The sequence below is a fragment of the Ischnura elegans genome, chromosome 9 (assembly GCF_921293095.1).
Source record: "Ischnura elegans chromosome 9, ioIscEleg1.1, whole genome shotgun sequence".
NCBI classification, from domain to species: domain Eukaryota; kingdom Metazoa; phylum Arthropoda; class Insecta; order Odonata; family Coenagrionidae; genus Ischnura; species Ischnura elegans.
This window is the reverse complement of record NC_060254.1, coordinates 35,655,392-35,678,318: the sequence shown is the minus strand read 5'-3', so window position 1 is coordinate 35,678,318 and position 22,927 is coordinate 35,655,392. Positions and strand designations below refer to the sequence as shown.

The window sequence follows — 22,927 nt, the reverse complement described above, 5'->3', positions numbered from 1 at the left end:
TTTAAATTTCCCATCCACCAATCCCTAGTCATCGGATCGAGTCCCTGTGCCAGGGGTATCGAGTGGAAACAAAGGATATATTCGTGAGAGCTCTCAAGACTGCCTCGGCCGATTTTGTTGCTCGCATCATAGGAATACAAAACAGCACCACTGTTGGCTAAAGTGCAAACTCATTATATTCGTGGCTTCTGTTGATCTTAGGATATGTTGAAGTTAGTCCAAAGAAGCAAAATTTCAATCAAAAGCATCTTAAAAGTCTATGATTTCGTTCATAATGAACGGTTTTAAGAAAAGAACATCGTCATAAATAAAATCACGTGAATCGAATCCTCAAGATGAACCGAAACTCCCATCTCTAATGGAAACAAAAATCAAGCTTCATCGGCACGGGCTGGTGCCTGCTCCATGTAGTCCCCTTGGCCAGAATGATTCATACAAAGAAACACCCCATAGAGCGCCTATGGGTTGGGAATCATGCAAGCATGAACATCAACGAAATAACTGCAAGCGTAAATGGTTTTCGTAAAGAGCAAGTTCCCATCGCGATGGTCAAATGGAGCCACGTACCCCTTGTGCACTCCCTCCATTGCCTCGGCGTTCCATTCAATCTTGATCCAGAGGCAACATTTCGTAGGCTATAACGAACTCCTACACGAGGCAAGGTCGTGAACAACCACAAGTGTAGATGGACAATGGTAGGAAGAAAAGTGTGGGGAATCCGTCGGTTGCCCAGACGACAAGCTGAGCGTCAACAATTGCCGCTTCGGTTAGTCACTCGGGGGGGTCTTTCCATTATTGTGGGATGATGCAGTTAATCCACGACAGGCACGGAATGAAGGTCGAGACAGCATGGTGAAAATGAAACATAACTATGCCATTGTGATAGAGATTGTTCAAAAAATAACTAGACGATTTTGAAATTGTGCGATCATTGTAAACGCAGCAGATATATCCCAGAAATAATAGACAAAAACTGAATGAGTTGTTATCTCGTAGTTTTCCGTGGCGTTCTTGATTAGATGATCTCTCCATGTTTCGGATTGTCGCCGCGTTGCTTGTCATAGGGTGACAACAGTTTCTGTGTCACCCTAAGACAAGCAACGAGGTGAGAGCCCAAAAGATGGAGAGATCATCTAAACAATGGATGATGTAACACAAAATTAAAATGATCAAGGGAAAATATAGCGGTAAATCTTTGAAAACATATTTGGAAATGATAAAAGTCACAGTCGTTTCAGCGCCATACAACTATCTCATGAATAAAGTCAACTTTCTTAGGAGAGATCTCGGGGAACAATACAACTGATAACGATAAATGAAGATATCTTATTGTCCACAATTTATTAACCGAATACTACTGGTGTTTCGATTTTTAACTGTCTTATGCTTAAAAGAATACTTACAGCGATTACAATTTATTCCCGAATATTTCACGAGGCCTTAATAATGAGGCATTATTTTTTAATTTTATTTCATTACATCCACTGTCATAAATAAAAGTTTATGTCACGTGATCGATCAAAATAAGAGTGAAAATTACGTTGATAGTCCTTCGCAGGAAAACGGTTATGAGAATAAGCATTCCCATGATTATTGTCTTATCTTAATTTACACGGGTTCATCATAAAGCGTGCATTCACTACCAAATATTTACAAGAGTCCAAATGGTCCTCAAAATTGTTTAATCATACGAGTCTAGTATCGCTTCTTTTTGTATTACATTATTCCGGAATAATTATCGGTAAAATACAAATGTAATGTATCAGAAGCAATGGCAATGCATGCGGGTCTAAAAGGAAACAAAAAAACAGTAAACTATAATAATTTCATAGAGTCCGGAGGATAATTTGCGTATTGAATGAGCGAAAGACGAATAGCCCATGCAGTGATTGTAACGTACTCAGAATTTTTAACTTGATTGAGCTATATTCCATAGAAAAAATGTAGAACCACAAGTATCAATGCTAGTCTTCAATCATGCAGTCTCAACCTTCAATGTCAATCTCAAAAGGCCAAGGAGTACAAGCTCTCATCGAACAAACCAAAAGACAGTTCCAATACTTCAATACCATCTTGACCTCGCAACTGATATTCGCGAACGGGACTTCATATCAATGAGGTGGACTGATCTTTTTATGTAGTCCTCTTAGGATTCATAATCAAATTGCATTTTCAATGGTCAATCTCTTATCTTTCAAAAAATTCCAATTGAGAAAACGATGAACATTTTTTACGGATTCAATCTCTAAGTGATTCAAGCCGAAGACTGGTTTGAGTTGGTAAGAGCAGAGCTCACCCCGAGCTAAGCTACAGGAGTGTGGATGCACACATTCAGGGAAGGGGGCCAGTTCACTTCCAGACAGTACACGAGGCACCTGGCACTTCAAGGAATAGCTTGAGGCAGCCTAAAGGCTTTCCCTGGATTTGAATATGAAATTCCCCTTCACAAGCCATGCGCTCCACCCATTGGACTACGACGACCACCTTTTACGGGTTAAAGCTATGTATCATGCCAGAATATAGCTGATAACTTCAGGCTTAACTGTGTGAAATATTTCCATTATGGAAAATAAAAGAGTAAAACTTCGTTAGGCTCCATTATATACAAGTGAACCTAATTTCCTTTGTTATTCTTTTATTTTCCTATTTCTTATAGTGAAAAATATCATAAGCCGAATTCCATAAGGCTAATTTTTAAAGCTGCAAATGTGAAAAAAATTATTTTCTCATAATCAATATAGGCCTTGATTTTTTACAGGTACCGTCACTTTCTTGAACTTAAGAATGGGTTTCTGTATCAATTGTGACGGGTATAACCAAATATTGGAATAAAAAAAGTGAACTTTCTTTTCCTATGCGTAAATACGTACTTATCCTGATATTTTTTTCCTTGAGTTTCCACATGTATTAGGCACTGTGTCTGAGAACCGAAATCTCCCATTCACAGCAAAGCAGCACATTTGGTGAAGTTTTGAGCTATTAAAGAATAATAGAAAATAGCCTCTAATATGAAACTCCTTCGATGATTACGTAATTTTGTTGGTTCATTACTATTCCCAATAGAGGCTTAAAGTAAATATATTTTCAACACCAGTAAAGCACGCAGGTTTAAATTTTCTCCACTTTCTTAAAACTTTCCCATGACATGGGCGATCACGAAGCCTTTATTTAAGCTCGTCAGAAAACCACGACTTAGGCCCAATTAAACGGGTTAAGTAGTTATTTACGCATAGGAAAAGCAAGTTCACTTTTTTAAATTCCAATATTCGGTTATACCTGTAGTGTTGTCACAGATACCCATTATTGAGTTCAAGAAAATGACAATACCTGTCGTAATCAATGCCGATATTAATTACGAACGTGAATTCAAAAGAAAATTTTCCGCTTTTAAAACTTTCAAGAAATTTACCTTATGAATTTCAGCTTAAGATATTTTTTACTATATTTAAGAGCTCTGAAAAAAACATTTTTCTACTGAAAATAATTCACAGCGTAGGAAGCTGAATGGGAAACCATTACACCAATTAGTCCTCATTGCCCCGGTAACCTTTTAATTCAACAATATCCATCTCCGTCTCCATTACTCAGCAGTAACTATTCAATAGAATGATGAAGACTTCCCAATTTCCTCAAGAAGGAGCCATAGACAGCTTTGAAAGCCTCGAAGAACAAAAACTATCTCTTATAATTTCTAACGATTTCAAGCAAGAGCAGAGAGGCAACTAATGGCACACGAAAAATCATATCCTACGATAAAGCGAAAACCTGCTTCAACAGCTCATATGGGTTATAAATATAACGTCAGAAATTATTATAATTACTAACTATCGGCCAAATTAAGTTTCGTACGGTGAAAAGTCGGCCTCCGGGCTAGGTTGTCCAATTTGGTATCACCAGCAGTAAAACGTCGTATTGGATATATAATGATAATACATAAGTTGATTTCTCCAACTGGGAAAATTTTTCTCGACTCGGCTATGCGAATTATTCGTAACGTAATCAAGTAAATGACTGCCTCGTGAATAGACATAAGTAGCCAGGATAGGCTACTCAGTAGTTAAACTGTCGCAAATTTAGTCGGTGGCAATGCTTCACGAATCCTGTCTGGCCTACGTTTTATAGCAGAGAACGATGAAAAACCTTGACAAAACTAACAAATGCATTACAACGCAGTTAAAGATCTTCCGAAATAGCGAATCGAGGAATGAAATACTGGAACCGTCTCACAGAAAAAAAACAAAGGGGTAGCGTCATCCTTCTTACCTGGGCCCATGGTGCTTCGCTCAGATTACGAGCGATGGTCGGAGCTGATGTCATCCCCATTTATCCTTTTTTCTTTCGGTAACCCCTCGGATGGTGTTTTCCTTTCAAAGAAGCACTTTTGGGCGGGTATTTTTGCGTTAGTGGGACGACAATCACAGGATATCTCTTCTCTGAGGACTGGGAAGTTAACGCCACTGAATAATTTAGGTCTGGAATTCACAGATTCTGGAGCTCACGAAAAATGCATAACTTAGGGGCCCCGAAAGGAGTAGCATCACAATAGATCAGACACCATGGGCCCCCGTCTTCGAGTTCACCCACTATTAAGAGTCGCGAGCCTAGACCTATGGTAGAAGAGTGGAAGGTTGCCTTCCGACATCCGGAGAGAGGACAAACAAATTTTGTTTGTTTCCAGAGATGTTTCTCAAAGCAAGGAAATTCCTCCGCAGAGCAGGAAGAAGATAATCAGCCGTAGTTCCAAAGTTTACTCCACCAAGAATGATATAACCGCCCCGTATCGCATTTATATCAATCAAAACCGTACTTCTATTAGAACTTGTGGTTTCATGAGAACATAACCTCACACGCTGCACAGATTTTCCCATAATTCGTGGGTTATTTTCGCTCCCTAATATGATACTTTTCCATACTCGTCCCATCGATAAAATATTCCTTAAAAGACGAAAAAAATGCATCAATTTTTGAGTAAATTCAATCAAAACATAAATTGGTGTAGCAAAAACAGTATTCCCGTATAAATCCAAATATATTTCTCTTATGCATGCCTAACTTCATCAACAGATTCTGTCAAATTATGTAAGGATTCCCAAATTTTCATTACATAAGGTCTCGAACCTCAATGGAAGTATAAGTGGAAAATGAAAATCTAAAAATGATAAAAGGGATTTAAGTCTGTATTCTATTCTATGATCACATGCAGGTTTTCACAAAAAAATCTATGAAAAAAATATTTACTATTTAAAAAAATGTGAATTTTTAACTTTATCCACACTTTTAAAATTGAAAAACTCGCCATTTCCACAAGATAATGGAATTTTCTCCTCATCCTCCTCGTATTTGGAGGGAAAAAAACAAAATTGATTCAGAAATAGAATAAAGAGGAGAATATTTCCACGTGCAAATGCAGGGAAAATTCTGTTATGATAAGAATAAATTTTATAGTCTTAAGTGTTATGATAAGAATAAAAATTTAAAGTCTCGAAGAAGTGAGCGTATGAAAATGGAAGAACAGGTGGTGCATCAATACTCCCTCCAGCACACCCTCACGGAAGTTCCAAGAGTAGTATGTAAATGATTACAACAATGCATCCGGCACAAAAAAGCTATCACCTATTTGAGCACAAATCCTTATCACGTAATTGATATTCAAACTATTAGGAATTCAAGGGCGTGACACTGATGTTTTCCTACAAATCTAAATTTTTAGAAAAAATGCACATTCCCTTGATAGCTACCAATCGTTAAACTCCAAAGCAGCATTTCCAAAAACTTTATAATTATTATAATTAACGAATGGACGCTAAAAAGCAAAAGAAATTCCCTTCCCCAGGGCCATTAAAAATTCTTCATTTCACCTTGAGATGTTAGCATAAAGGGATTGAATAATCAATCACATTCAAACACATGAATGAAATGATTTATTCATGAAGAGGTCAAAGGAAATTCATAACACTCATTGAAATCCTAAGAGGCATTGGAGAGTTTTTCTTAGGTAAAGGATACTATTTTTAGGCCAGCTAAGAGCGATGGATAAACAAGCGATTCATAGATGCAAGTACAACTACGATATTTAACCACAGGGAGATAATTTGAAAATAATTAACTCATAATTGCATTTTTTGAGCCAAGGGAACACATCACGTTGAAATTTCTAAGCAACTAAAAATTTGGACTCAAGGAAAAGAACTTACTCATATAGAAAAAAATGAGTAATTTACTTGGAATTCGTAATTTATAAATTAATAAGCAATACCATTCCGGAAGTAGAGAATCACTTTCCCGAGAACAAGTGACAAAATTGAGTGAATTATAGAGAATAGATTGATGACCAATAGTGTCACGATTATTTCAAAAAGGATATAAATGAAGTCTGTGTGACCTAATCAGACATCCTGCCAGGAAGCTAACTATTGGAGAATAAAGATAGCGCAAAGTGACAATCGTTGGATTATATCCGTGACGTGCACTATTTTTTTATGATAGCATTTATGAATTTTAGGCACCAAACTGCTAATATGAAGACGACTCATCACTTCCGCTTAATCATTGTTTTTTGCAATAAATGACTCGTTTGAAACTTACACTATATCATCTTGAAATGTTCAAGGTACCTCTATAGAGTAGACAACATTAACCTGCATCTCTGTCTCATTAACCTGCATCAAATTTTTGAAAATTTTACCACACTATTTCCAAAGATGTAAAATTTTTACATTTAGGATATCTGACGACCTTATCAAAAGGTATCCTGTATATACTTTGCAATTCCTTAAATGGTGACGTGAGTTTTTAACCATAAGTTCGTCGTGAGCTAAATAAAACATACCATCGATCAAGAGGGAATGCAAGGTCCTCTTAAAAAGAACTGTGTTCAAGAATGAAAGTTCAAGTTGACTGAAAGAGTCAGATGCCATGACTACATTTTAATAAAGGTGGAATGGGTGACGTTACCACGACCTTGATGACGTAGAAGCTTAATCATGGCATGTGTTTGATAAATGACTGGTTAAGGGACACAAGAGCAAAATTATGATATACAAGCTATGAAGACACTGAAGCCAAGTCGACATAGTTTGGAGGGATTTTTTTTTATAAGGTTTTGACGAAACTTTTTACAATCAAAGAAATGACCTACTTAATCCCAGAATTTATGATTTTAGATCCGATTACAGCTTACTGATCCCAAGGCCGAAGAAGGAACTATATCGACAATTAGTTATTTGGGACCAAAAAATGTTGCTCACTACCGCCGGATCTAGCCGAAGTAAGCAGTGAAATTAAGTTCATGAAATCAGTAAGAAATTGCTTGCTTGAAACTGTATATGTAGAGTTTTTGGTCGCTCATATAGAATAGGTATACGTCGTAGAGTATAGGTCGCTCATATACCCCTGTGCTGCCGTCAACACAGGGGTATTGATGTAAGGATGTTGTGAAGTGTAGAAATATTTTTCTTCTCTTACTTTGAATACTTAATTTCCATTTTTGGACGCTGTATTTTCTCCATGTTTTTTTTTGTTTCTGTTTTGTATATATTGTTTTTTTATCACTGACAGTTGTGTGAAAATTGAAAAAAGAGAAAAAAAACGCATTCAGAACGGATCAAATTAAAATTTGAAATTTGGGATAAATTTGTAAATGAGTCGGAACCCCCAAAGCGAGGGGAAAGTCTCAAAGTGTGTCTCACTCCAAATCCTTCTTTATACATATTTCATGTAATTATTTTTATTTTATTCATTTCTGAATGAATGGTTATCATGCATTATGATTTAGATCGCTACACTGGCTGATTATGAATATCAAGATATGTTCATATTACTTGAATACGCCAACCGAATAAAACGCTTCGAGGCTGTTTAGGTAGCATTGTGCAAACGCCATTGAAAACATCAACCAATGGAAGGCAGGTACCGAATGTCATGCTGAAGGCAAGAAATTGCGAATCTGTCCATTTTAGGAAGAACGTCGAGACGAATACTCCATCGAAATACCCGGGAAATCACGCTAAATTGAACATTTTCTCAGCTTATATAATACGGATTAGACTTACATTTAGCTGACTACATATTATAGTAGAGCCCTAAGCGGCACTACACTTACACTTGCATTAACACACTCATCCTTGGCAGTCAGCCTTGTTGAGAGGTCACGGACTGGCTGCGTGGAGGAAATCTCACCTCAACTGATTCAGCGCGCGAAGAATAGCGACTAGTATAATCTGAGGTTTCAGGCGAGATGGAGTGGAAACGGAACATAATGAAGAAGCGAAACCGGTAGTACCAATAAATTTAAAATTGTGGAAATTGCTCCTGCTTCTTCATCAATAGCGACTAGCACTCTATTTTTATAGTTCGGTTGTGAACGCTCATTGCCATTGCCTGACCGTGGCAGTACATTACGAGTCAAAGTTCTCTGGATTTCCTACCATCCTTTTCAAACATCCTTGCGGCTTGCCCAGTCGTTCAATCTCGCAATGTTTTGAGCGGCGTCGCTGCAGGAGGAGGGATCCGCGACACTACTATCGGTGCAAAAAAGGCCCCACGGCAATGCACTTTACCAAAACGACCATTTTCGTCTTTTTGGTTTATTTCAAGTAAGAAAAGCAACATAAATATTTCCTTACGTGAAAAATTTAGACATATTTTTTTACATATAGCATACGTAACTTCGATATTCACGTACCCTTCTAAACCTCGGAAATTGAAATCTACCTTTCGGCCATTTTAAAAATCAATGAATGGGTAAAATTTAATTTTAAAAAGCTTTTTGTAATGAAAAAACGTTGTTCTCTCTTCATAAAAAATACAATTAAATACACCAATCAAATATTTTGCCCGTGACGAGATGAAGAAGACGACGATTTCGCCGTTTTCATAGTTTTTCGCGTGTTCTTCTTCACTCTTTCTACTGTAGAAGCTAAAGGCTTACGTTAAAACAATGCCCAATGATTTATTGTTGCAGTCGAATAAACAATGGGTAGAACAATTTATATCATGACCTTATGGAGATTCGCTAGAATCTCGAACAAATGCTTCAATTTCAGCGTTCTACCTTTTTGCGCCGATAGTAGGGATGTGGGATGGAGAGAGAGAAGCGGGCGTTGCCATGTTTCTTCAAAAGACTTAGTCATGAATGAAAACGACAGACTGCCTCAAAAACCCTCCTCCCACTTGGCAACACAGCTAACTTACTCACTAAGCGTACACCACTAAGGTCTGTAAGCGACTGAATTTCCCGGAGGCTAGACTCCGCCTATCGCATTTTGGTGGGTTTTCGGGAAGCCACGTTCCCTTCGCCCTCACCCCCCCAAAACTTGGACCAGCCTCTCAGTCGCAAAGATATTTGAAACGAACTATACTATCATACTAGTCAGAAACCTCTGGGTTACCTAAGAAAAACTACTATAGTCTGTTCACTTTATGCCTGCGGGTGAGCTTTCGCGAGAGCCCGGACACCTACGGACGGGTTCGCTGATAGGGGAGGAGTAGTACCGAGAGGGAGAGGCGGAGCGAACATAACGTTGCCAAACGTACATAGCCACCCTAATTCGTCAATGGAATCGTGTGAGTCATAGGTGGCCACAGGTATTTTGGCCCCGGCGCCGAGACAATATACCTACTCATTTGGAAGGCATTGGAGATAATCCTTTCACAGAAGCCCACGACATTGTCAGCTACCGCGCTGAGTGAGGCACCGTTGGTGAAAGGCATACTTAGTCACATACAAGGAGAACGCGTGAGGTTTGGCAACACTGCTCCACGAACAGATTCACGATGTTCACTCGGCGGAGGTCTGAGAACGACTCACTGAGGCCACGCCTACTGTTTGCTGATTGGCAAAGGCAAAGTCAAATGTCGAGAAACTTTCCCTCCCCTCATTTCCACTTGCATTGGCCACACCAGCTCACCCGCAGAGATAAAATGAACGGTGTATAAGTAGGTAGTGAGAAAGTAATGTCGGGAAAGAAATCTACAGAACTCGTGCACAAGTATGCTTGAGGCGCCACGCGCGACGCTCAACAATTGATTGCTCGAAAGATGACCAAGGGGAAACCAGATTTACGAGGTGTCATGCATAAGGGTTTCTTAGAATAGGATGGGATGAGTGCTAAAGCAGAGTAGAGTGGTTAACTATTCCTCGTAAGGATCGTGTTGCAGGACGTAAGACATGATTAGAAAGAGGCATATGGCAGGAATGAGTGCAAAGATGGCGAAAAGTATGAGCAAGAAGATGCCGATGGCTACGTAGAGCAAGCAGGAGTCTAGCGTTGGCCATCCAGTTGAGACACCGAATTCACGAAGCAGCTGCGGAAAGAAAGAAGTACATGGAGTGAAAGAAACGGAAGAAGAAAGGGAAGAGGGTTGAAAATAAAAGAAAGGAATTGGCCAGAGACTAAAGGAAAACACGAAAGACAAAAAAAGAGAACTAAAAAAAACGTAAAGGGGATGGTTAAGTCTGATCATAAAATGCAATTTATGAAAGTAATTCGATAGATGGAGAGATAAGGTAAGATACGATGGAAAGTAAATCTTCCCCATTCCACCATCCGCTTTTAAGAATAATGCCGGATGTTTCAAAATGAATAGCCGGGTTTTAGCACTTCAAATATTTATGACACTAAACTCAAAGCTATAAAGCATCAGATCAAACATCAACTCAAACGGTTTTACATAAAAGCCTACAAACATAGGCGAATTTAGGGAGGGAAACGGCGGCACGTGCCCACCCCCTCCCCCCCACCCCCCAGACGTTGAAAACAAAGGATAAAATTTTTAGTACGGTTATCATTACGTTCGTTTTAAAATGTGTATTACGGAGCCTCAATCATTTAATTTAATATTAATAACTTTCATATCAAAATAAAGAGAATATTTTCTACAGTTATAGTGGTATTTTTGTTTTTAATCTCAATTATGAGAGACCTGTCAGACCCTTGTGTCCCCCACCCCAGAAAAAAATCCTGGATCCACCTCTGCCTAAAAACTTTCAATGTGAGCACCAGTCGTAACACGGAGCACGTGAAGGCGATATAAGAGCACGCCCCAAACTTTGATTACCGTCTCTCTAGTAATTGCTGCAGCAGCGTCATCAATGCAGTTTCTTAATTCGGAAAGGTCAGCTGGTGGCAGAGGCACGAATGTTATTTTTACCGGGCGGATCACAACTGAACTTAATAAGGAACGCAAGTTGGCTGCTTACAGACGAGCCGCATTTCCGCCGGCCGCCGTTCACGGCACGGCGTCGTGCTTTCAAATAACTATTGGTCGATATAGATGTCTTCCAACGAGTCGAATCGCGCCATTGAAGGCGCGGTGCCGCCGCGGCCGTGGTCTCCATGGTACCCATATCAATCTGCGCGCCGCCCGCGCCCGAATAAATCTTTCGAAATTATTAATCCTTAAGTGTGAGCTGAATGAATTGAATGATATTTTTCGGAAAGGCACACTGCTTTCCATTTAAATAGCTCAAAACGGATGATTTTCGTGGAGAAACGAATGGTTCAAAGCACATCTGAATTCAAATCGCCCAAAGAGAGCAATTTGTTGATAATAATTGGTTGGAAGAATCGAGTGTTGATTTGGGGAGTTATGACAGATACGAACTGTGAATTTTCAATGTGGTATATGATATATTCGATAATTACTAATGATGTTCAAGTCGAAAAATGTCAAATACTTCTTCTCCTAACCTCTTTCCCTCCCGCACCAGTTTCAATAGCCATTTGCAAAGACATTCATTCTGATACCCACCTTTTTGTATGTATTACAATGGTTAAATATCATTCTTATTTATGAGATTGTTTTTATAGTTGTTTTTAGCATATTTTAATAATATTTTACATAACTTATTATTGCTTCTATAACCCAATGTACAGGCTTTAGTGCTGCTTTTGGCGTTAAATAAATAAATGATAGCTGCACCTAAAAATATGGTGGATTGCTTCGCGAAGAGAATGGTTTATAAATGAAATGAAATTTATTATTCGCCATGCATCAAATATGCATTGTAGCATAAAATTGTTGCAATTTCGACCAAAACATCATCAGTAACTTTGGTTCCTACTGCCATCGGCTATCCAGGGTTAAAATACTTGATATAATTTTTTTACACCTTGCTTTTTTGGCCTCGGTGGCGGCGGGGTTTAATCTTCGCCTGCAAACTATTTTGGACCGATAATGTTGGAGTTAACTGCGGGTTCGAATCCCGCCTGGGTAGGTTTTCTCCCAACTGGCTTGGATATATGTGCCTGTCCACCAACTTAATTGTAGTACAGGACTATATAGTCCTAAATTCAGTTGGTAAATAAAGACGAATTCATTATTATTACTCTCGATATCAGGGAATTAATTCCCACAAAATTACGCCAATTACCAAACAACTCATAAAGTTCCACTTTCAGACACTCACCTCGTCCTGTGCGGATGCGAAGGAGTCCGGCGAAGAAGATGCCCCCGTGATGTTGGTCCTCCGGTCCGAATCGCCGCGGCTGAGGTGTCCCCTGCGGGAACCCCCAGTGGAACTGCCGCCCGGAGCAGACCTGCCGCTGCCCGCAACCCACTCGCGGACGGCCGAGGAGTCGTCTCGGAAGAGCACGGAACGCTGGCGGGGACGAGAAGCCGGGAACACAAGCGAAGCGATTAGGCCGAGTGGAGAGAAGCGGATGCCCGCGAACCAGCCGGTGGTGGCCGAGGAAGCAGCGGCCCGCGGTCGGTGCACCTGCAATTCCCCACTCCAGCGCTAGAGACTAACTCATGGGGAAATTCGGGATGTTGGAGCTAAGGATCGGGAGGAAGGTAAAGCCCTTATGAAACTTCCAAATTTATTGGCCAAGCTATTGGATATTGAATTGCGGTCCAACTGACACGCACCAATTTCTAGTCCAATATCCTTCTCACAATATTGGACACAATTTCTTGCCCAATTTGGAACGTAGAACAGGTTCTATTTTCTCGCGGCTAATCTCTAATCAGAAGTCAGTTATGTTGACTCCTAGTGGCCAAAGAAAGGAGATCTTTGCTAAACATCAGGTTTAGCTGTAAAACATCCTTTCTTTTTCGAAAATTCATTTGAAGTTTCTAAAATGTGGACGAAAGAAGTTGTTTCGCTATTGATTGAAGCGTACAAACCACACGAATGTTTATGTAGCGTAAAATCATCGACTTATAATGGCGTTCCATAGCGGGACATTAGAACACTATTTCGACCAATATTGGTGCAAATATAGATACGTGTCGTGCAGTACGAAACGTCCAATACTTTAAACAATATTGCACGCCGATTTATTGGCAAATAAATTGAAAAGTGTCATACGGGCTTTAGGGTTAAGATATTCAAATGCCACTATCCCTCATGAAGGTCTACGGGAAATTGTATGGTTTTTCTTCTCCATAAGAAAACCTTTCCTCGCAGTAGAAACATTAAATAATGGTTCCGCTAGTAGTGGCCCACGTTGCCCTACTGACGGCGTTGTGATTTCCCTATCCCACTTCTTCCATCTCTATCCTCTCCCCGAAGGCGTCGTCAGGCTATCACCGCGGTGGTACGTCCAGGAAGATTCGAACATCGAGCGCAATTCAAACCAAAAATCATCGGACGCATCTTGACGCTTGCGCTGCTGAAACACCTACGTTGCTGCGCTATTGAAACAGCGACGTTCGAATTGATTCGAGAGTGAAATTCAATATTAACGCATTGTCTGGCTGGCTATTTTCCTACGCAGGTGAGCGAATTCCGAATACATACGTTTCCTAGCCTTCCCCCTTTTATGACGGTCGCGGGTGTGTGATGTCTTTGTTTCGGGATCCAAAACTGCGGGGCTTAGGCCATACCCTCGAAATCCGGGAGCAGGTACCCGGACCCCTCGTATTATGTTACCCCTCTTAGCGGTAAGGTACCGCGGTCATACAATTGTTTATCCAGTCATTTTGCAAAATATATATTTGTTCATTTCTCAAAAAATATAAACTAAGAATTGAATTATTTGTCTTTTGAGCAGCGTTTACAATATTTAAAAGAAATTCTACGACAAATATTAAATTATATCTCGATTTCAGTGTAAACATCAACATGGAAATTGTTGCTGCATTAAATACGTTAATATTGACGGTAGAGCTTCGTTCAAAATTTGACAATAGGGTAGTTTCCCTCATCAAATAAAACGAAATGCATTGATTGCGATTCCTTCCTCACCATTAGTTTTTTCATAATATACAAATTATTTGGTTTTAGAAATCCCAGTTTACACGAATGGTAACGGTCAATTTTAACCGCATTTGAAAAAGTCCACATTGGCGCCCATGCGATTCCACTCCACGTGACTTCACAGGGACCTAGTTTCTATACGAGTAGATAGGAGTTTTACATTGTCTGAGATTACTAATGCATGCATGAGGCACAGAGCTCAGGGAAACATCTCTTAATAATAACACATTAAAAATACCTACATTCGGAAAGTTTCCTTCGTTTGTTAGGGGAATGATAATCCTTATTTAAGCCAAGCGCTATCTGCCAGCAGGGTACTCAGCTACCTGCTAGCAGCCTGCGTCGCATCAGCGCTCAATCCTCGCCCCAAGGTCACCTCACACGCCGACAGCTGGAACCAGAAATAAGTCACACGGACTTTTCCCATCATTCCTACTCAGCCGTTGCGTTTTCGCGCGCTTGAAAATTTTCACTTTTCGTTTAATCGCGAAAAATAGATATCGTCATTCGAAAATCTTAGAGCGTGAAATGCGCACTCCAGGAGTAATAATCTTTCGATTTAGGCAATAAAAATAATAGGAAACCACCCTATTCACAGAATAAAACAAGGAATTCAATTCGAAGTCTGCAATTTACGTTCAAGCAACAATTATCCACATAGCTAATTCATATGAACAAAGCATGGTTGACCGCGACCCAATACCGCTGGTAGGGTTGTAAACCCCGAAAGGAGGGAGCCCAACTACCCTCGGAGTCCGAGATAATGCGGAGTCCTCGCTAGGAAGGGTCGAAAAAGGTTGGTGCTTAGAGTGTGTGATTATCCGCGACACCCTACTTCACGAATGTCCTGCAAAAATGCTCGGTACGGAGGGGACGGTAGAGTCTCTTGGGGCTCAGTACAGCAGTCACGCTGAGGCGAGAACTTCACCGTCTCGAAAGGGTTGAATAACATATACCTCATTCACATTACGATAGTTCCAGCGATTGTCGGAACTACCGCGCATTCACACGACGATTAATCTGTGCTGCCCTCTGTTTAAACCTGTGCTGCCCTCTATTGCTAACATCTATAGTGAACGGGAAATTGACGGTTAGCAAAGCTGCTGAGGTATGCAGGGACAAAATATTACTGTGTTCAACGTGTATTTACCGAATAATTTTTCTTCCGCCCATACTCTTCCTTCCTATGACAAATCCATGAAAAATATAGCTTCACGAGCTTTTCGTCTATCTTTTATCGCTTCCGTTTCCGATCTCCCAGCGCCTAACCATCGTAAAGTGGCAACGTTCGGAACTACGTCAACTATTGTCTGGACATGCATTCATACGGCTGGTTCGGCCAACTATCGTTAGGACGATCGCTCGGACAATCGTAATGTGAACGAGACATTACTCTATATCGTCTTTGGTAGCGTATAAGTGAATTTCTAGCCGCCGTGTACAATCACGATACAGAAATACATGATAAACAATCTCACAATTGAATGTTACGATTGAATTCAAACGATAAGAAAAAAAGCCACTGAATTCAACGAAAGAAAATTATTTTTCATGTATTGCTAGCACCAGTCCTGTATAAACATAGTGTATGATGGTAGCCCCAAAACGATTTCACAAGGGGTACTTGTATATTCCACCATTCTTAAAGGGTTTTCTGTTGTAATGTAATTGCATATGAGTAGAATAAAGTTATATTATTAATATCATTATTTAAAATCTCAAGAAACGTTGGCCACTATGGATATTGTAAATTGCTGTAAATTTCGTGAGGAATTTATTCATATCATCCGGTTAAAACCAAAGAACTAAATCAGCAGCATTTGATAATAGGGAAAAAAAGGGAAGGTATTGATAGGGAGATAGATTTCAAATAATTATAGTCACCTACACCACCGCATCTTCACCAAGGTGAACCCTGGACCACTGGAGCGACACCGAAGAGAAGCTACGTATAAAAACCACAGCCAGGCATTGAAAAAGATAAAAAAGACAGTAATGAAAGATGGGAGAAAATACAGGAACAACTTATTGGCACACCAACACCGCAGACTAAGGGTTACCACGGTGCAATGCAAAAGTAGCAGAGTTCCGTCTACTGCAGTTCCTATAATACAAGATTCTAAAAATATTAGTTCAACATATGCACAAGTACTAAAAATTAAGAACTTATTTAGATATAAATGTACATTCCAATTAATTTACTTTAAATTCGAAGCGGTCAAACTATATTTTTCCAGTAAATTATACATATTTTATGATATTTTAAAAAAGTTGCATTAGTTAGGACTGAGAAGCTTTGCACCAAAAATCCGATATGACCGTTAAATAGGACAAAAGAGTATGATTTTTACGTTAAAAAATTAGTCTTTACTGGAATTGAAAGTTAAAAATACCAATGAAATAAAAAATATTTACATTTGATACAAGCGATAGCTGAAGTGAAAGATTACGGCAGCGTAAACTGCCAACATAAGCCATCACCAATCAACCAACGACAGCATATGGGGATAGACAGACTCCATTGGCCTGGTTTTATAATGTATAGTATATAATGTAAATTCTTATTTATCTCAAAATATTTACGGAAATCAATGTATTTTCAAAATCGAAATGCTATTCTATCCACCTCTTGCCCATTAATCTAGTTAAAACATCGAGTATAGGTCAGTGTTAGTTACTATAAAACTATCCTTCGTCCTTGTTTCGGAGTTCAATGATCGATAATTATTATAATAAAACATTACAAAGCCTAAGGTAATTATCCCTTGTCAATGGTACAAACGTAGAAGAGTTTAAATATTGTTGTCGATTCATATTTTTCTTTTTAGCCCTTGGAGTGGAGGTTATTTTACTACGAAACGCAGACAAAAGATAAAATTTTAATTAATTACGACTGACCTATGCACAATATTTTGAATTGGATCCCCGTAATCATGATAAACGAAGCACTATAGCAGTGCCTGTAATTCACACATAACTACATAAAGCAATTACACCTTTCAAAAACTTTCAATTTACTCGGGTATGTAATATCAAATCATAAGTTTATGCCGCAGGCAAGTTGGCGTTGAAGATTCATCAACTAAGGACCAAAGTATCCATTCTTGTCTGTGATCCGTGACCTCATGGTGATCGCAATTAAAATGGAGTCAAGACCTATGTTACGAGAGCTTTATTAAAATTTAATCATTACAAATATTATCCATGATTTTGTGATACAGGCATTTGATCTGAGACTAGGAGATCCTTGGGCCAATATAAGGTATCTTGAAGGAACCCTATGCAAAAAAGAACACCCTGCAGCCCAAAACATTATAAAATCGTCCAAAAAATGTCATAGCATGCAAAATTTAACCAAAACTCTCACATCACAATTTGGAAATACAATTTATTTGCATTATTTAATTAACCCTGATTGTGATCCGTGATTGAGCCTAGAAAACCTAGTGCCATTTATAATTTATAAATTACATGTTGTATTTTAGAATTTCTTTTTATTCTACACTATGGCTCTTTATTAATGGTATAGTACCTTGTTTTGTATAATTTATAAATAAATTGTAGACTACATTTAGATTTTTACATTGATTTTGTGCGAAATGAAAGGAATCTTAAATATTTTGCTATTGTAACTGTACATTGACTAACATGCTATGTAAATATATGTATATAAACAAGTACAAAAGGTGTCTACATGCAGATTATTGGCCTTATTTAAGTTAAAAGTATAATATAATGTATTGTAATCAATTTTTAGCCCGGCACTCAAATATCAAACAAGTTTTTTTTCTTCCCTGTGAGAGATGATAACTGCTTTGTTAAGCTCAGTACAATCCACCATAGTGTTTTTATCCTCTCTTCTCGGAATCAAAATAGAAGAATCAAAAAGAAGAAAATAGAAGTTACAATACTCAAGAGGAAGACTTTCAAGAGGAAGCATGCAGTGGATTTAGTATTTCATAAAATAGCACCGGGCAAAAAACGATAAGGCATAATAATAGGCAGAAATGTAAAAGGGCTCACCTGGTCAAGGAACAAGAGTTCGCACTCATCCTGGAGCTTGTAGGCAGAGTCTAACAAGTTGTGGAGTTCCCGGGAGAACTCGGCCTCCTCCGCCGTGGTGACGGCCAGGGGCCGCGCTGCCGCCGGTCCATCGCCCGTGGCTGCGGCACCTCGCGTCCCGTAAGCCTCCAAGGCATCCTCCCAATAGCTGATCGCCGTCTGCAAGGCCTCCATACCTGCAAAAAATACACCAATTGAAGTTTTTTATTGCGAAAAAGTTTCTGTATTTAACCTCATAGGTAACACTGAAACAATTTTTAACCTAGTAATTATGGAGTTTTTATAAACTCCTTAATTGTTAATCATCTTGTGCGGGTCAAATCTTGCAACTCAATTTTAACCAATTTTCCCATTAGTTATCAAGCTGAAATTTTCAGGCTAACTCAAAAACAGGTGAAAATGAAATGTTCGAACACTTTCATTATCACTTTAACTGTACAATGATTTTTATTCAGAATTTAGAATTAAATATGGAAATAAGTTTAAAAAATGGCCACTAAAATGCAGCGCTGCGATAATTTGCAAGAACGAAAGTGATAGAGAGTCAAATAAAATTCTATTAACAGCAGTTTACTGTTTTTCGTAGTTTCATGAAGTTATGATGTTAAGTACAAAATTGAGTGCTATAGTGAACATGCGCCCAACGTTTTGCGTTACATATGAAGCAATTCATTTAAAGAGTCTGTCAATCTCATATAAAATTTATTATCTCTTTTACAGTTCGCGATAAAAAATTGTTTTTTTTATTAAATTTATTTTTATATTGTATCATTTTCTGTTGAATTCTATTTTGGGCTGGTTTATGGTAAAACAGGCATGCTGATTTAAAAACTGCAGTTAGTTTTCTTCTACCACGTCATATTTATTCACTATTACTTGCGTGATTGTGACCAATCTGCTAGATTGAGTGTCGATCGCAGGTAGCATTACTGCTCTCCAATTGGCTGCAATTAACCTTATCCAACTGGCGCCGGGTAACTGACGCCGTAGGAGACAAGCGATAGGTACATAGCAGTATGCATATTCACTTCCCCTTGCTGAATACGGCTGTTTAATAGCGAATTACCTCCTACCCATAATCCCCTCCCACGACCTTGTATAACTTTTTCTTTCGAGTTTTCCTCTCAGCAGGGTTCTAGAGGGTTAGTTGGCTTATCCCCTTTACAGAATGAAGCGAGCATGCGCCCATTACTCCGCTTAATCCGATACACACCCAGATATACGGGCAAACTGGCCTTAATTGCTACTTCCGGTCCAGAGGCTGTTGCGGGGCTTCGTATATGGACGTCTCCTGAAACAAGCGGGAGATTTATTCGAGCCAGCGAGACGAGAACAGGGGTGAAGGAATTTTTATCCACCTCGCGCTCGAGTGCAAAATTCAATGAACCCACTGCCGTCCACTTCTCTTCATAATCCCGATTAGCCCCGAGGAAATCACAAGAAATAACAGGGTGGCTGATATATATCAAGGTATTATAAAATAGTTACAGAATTTTTAATATTAAAATTAATCATAATGAAAAAGTGTGCACATATACGACATTAAATTAGGTTATGGGTATCAGGTGGCCCACTGTATCTACATGGAATAACATAAATGGCATTATTTTTATGCAAGATGGCGCAACACCTCACTTTGCAAATTGTTATTGTGTTTTTATATTTCGGGGAGTGGGGAGGCGGACCACCCGGACCTCCCTCCTGGCTACGCCACTGGATCGAGGAGTATGAAATGAGGAAGCGCTGAGAAGAGGGAGAGAAAAGAAAATACTTCTTAAAACCTTAAGAAGAAGACGGTACAACTTAGTTGGTCATAATATCAGGCATTATGACAGGTGGAAGGGAAGAAGAGCAAGGGACGGCCCCGAATTTGTTACATAGGACAGTTTATAAAGGATATAAAAGAGAAAAAATGGAGAGCTGCGTCAAACTAATCTTAAGGACGTTTTGCTCGGGGCCCGTACTTGCAAAATCAGGCGTGTTTACGAAGGCGCAGTCATAATTGCGTCGTGCAAAGCGGGGAATTGCTAGAACAAATGCGAGAATGCGTGGACGTGAGATGGTAAAATATGCCCCTGGTCTAATTTAGTTCATGCGTTCGCGCAATTCCTCGCCATTTATCATCATCCCAATGGGTAAATTATCCGAATATTTGATAAACGAGGGTCTACAATCATTTCTCCTGCCGGCTAATCTGTAAACACGAACAGAATTAATCATTTGTCACCTGCTGCATGCCTGCTACTCTTTAGGGTGCGCCCGGGCGGTCCAAAAAAATCAAAGTGCTCAGATTTTACATTCCACCCCCGAACGCGTGAAAAATAGCTTCAAAACTATTTTAGCAAAATTTCAGATCGATACCACTTGTCCTTCAAAGATTTTTTCAGCAGGCACCCTCGTGTTAGACTAAAGAAAAAAAATAGGCCCTCATGTACACCAGGATTGATAATTATTTTTCTTGGAACATAGTACTTATGTATGTAATACATTCTTTTGACCTTCCAACATAAGTTTCAACGCAGATTTCATATGCCCACTCCGTATTATTAGATCGTAAAAACAATCCAACGAACGGATTATTGCTCACCAGCATTTTCCTTAGTTTTTAGTATATTGTTAGCTCATAAGCGTGAGCCATAGTTATCAAACCAAAAAGTTTTTATGATGAGTATTTTTTACGTAGATTCAACTATGAAGGGTAAGATAGCTAAGTTTTAGATCTATTTTTCAGTATTTTCCTTGCGTAATTCCCAATCTAAATATTTTAAACACAATTCCATAATTCATAGCACTTAAGTCGCACGCATCCACTTTTATATTTAGCTCATTTCTCCAGCCTATGCATACGACGGCGTTTCTTACCAAATGTGTCCATTTTTAATGAAAGGATCCAGTGGTTGATGGAAGGTTAACATCCAATCATGCCAAGAATATTAATGCACAACCAAAATGCATAACATGGAATTTCTTCATCAAATCCATTTAACCGATTGAGCCCATCGAACTGCCACACCGAAACGAAGAGACTATACCTTAAATATAAGAGAAAATCCAATTAATCTTGAAGCCCACGCCTCTTTTATACTTCCTCATAAGCCGTAAAGCCGCATCTAATAATGATTTCAATTGGTCGCACTTCATTTTCCCAATTGGTCCTGTCCATTTACCATGGCCATATGCATGGACCAATCATAACTTACCGATAAAACTAATTACTTCGGGCTTAATTTTGAGAAACCTTTCCAATATGGAGAATAAAAGAATAATACTATGTTAGGTTCACTTGCATATTTAAATAGGCACGATTGGGGTTTCATAACACAGTTACACCTTCACATAAAGATGTAACTTTATATTATGCAGTCGTGCCTTTTTTAAATATACCAGTGAACCTAACGTCGCATTATTTTATATTTCTCACTTAATTATCCGCTACTCAAGTCGTTCATAATATTTTATGGAACTAAAATGAAATACATGTTTTTTAATGTATCATTTGCGTGTGAATACTGCAATAAAAAATAAAATAATATGTACGTTGTGCAGTTTCACATATATATAAAGAGCCTAAATTGTGAGTTCAAGGATTAAATTGGGCATAAATCGCAGTAAAGGAATAGAGGTGATTTTTTTGTAATTCTTATTCACTTACGTTATCTAAATGATGTTCCGCGACGGTATGTACATTTATATTTTGATCTTTTAGCGCATTATTATTGGTAACTTTAGTAGCAATATTATTTAACATTTTATTTTATTCAAACTTCTGGGAGTTAAATCTTCTATTTTCAAGCAGCTTACCAATCTCCCAACGGATTCTTTCTCCCTCGGTTCAAAAGCCATTAGGTCTTGGTGAAATCTCTATCACTACACCCTAATATTCAATTTCAGAGTGCCAAGATCATTAGAAATTTAAATTTTTCATGCATGCTACAAAGATATTTTGGAAAATGTCATAACTATAACTACAGCCTAAAGATTGATTCGATACAACCATGCATTTCTCCCTCTTCAAAGCCCATACCTTAGCTCATTCATGGTTTCTCCCCAATATCCTTCCTGATTTGCTCTTTTTACGAATTTTTTTGTTTTTATTTATAGCGTTTTCTTTGTAAATGCAGTGAATCGTGATGTCGCTAGCCTTCTGTGATTGTCATTGCGTCAAGTTCTCTACTCCACCCTTTGTTCTCAATGTCCAGTGCAAGTATACCTCCTCCTTTAACATTTGCATGAGCATTTCACCTTACCTTTACCTTCAATTATCCCTCCCTAGAAAAGGTTTCAAATACTGCTGATAAATTTTTCCGAAACTCCGTCCCACTGATTCAGCCTTCACATTGGTTAAGAGAGGAGAGGGTAGAGCTCACTCCAAACTAAGTACAGGCGTGATAATATCATACATTCAGGGTAGGGGCACCAGTTTTTTTCCCTTGTTCATCTAGCACCTGAGGATATTAATTTTGAGGTGCCCGTAGGCTTGGCCCATGAACATAAACCAGAACCCTCCGGTCAGATGCCAAAGGCTCTACCTTAACGCTCCCTACCATCTTGCATACGCATGGGCGTTAATATGAACGAACAAACCCCGCATCCTTTTGATATTGCGTACTCGATCTACGACATTCACTCCACCAGGGAAAGAGTGATAAGGTTCCACAATAC

General features: G+C 38.9%; 1 protein-coding gene across 1 annotated transcript in view; it reads right to left on the bottom strand.

The window, feature by feature from the left end:
• Positions 1-18,460, bottom strand: part of LOC124164919 (mitoguardin) — a gene marked incomplete at its 5' end in the record, with an annotated part of 52,847 nt that extends 34,387 nt beyond the window's left edge. The window contains 2 exons of the mRNA XM_046542150.1: positions 12,410-12,601; positions 18,227-18,460. Of these exons, the coding sequence (XP_046398106.1) occupies positions 12,410-12,601; positions 18,227-18,460 (426 nt within the window). The remainder of the gene's footprint in view (positions 1-12,409; positions 12,602-18,226) is intronic.
• Positions 18,461-22,927: the final 4,467 nt, after the last annotated feature.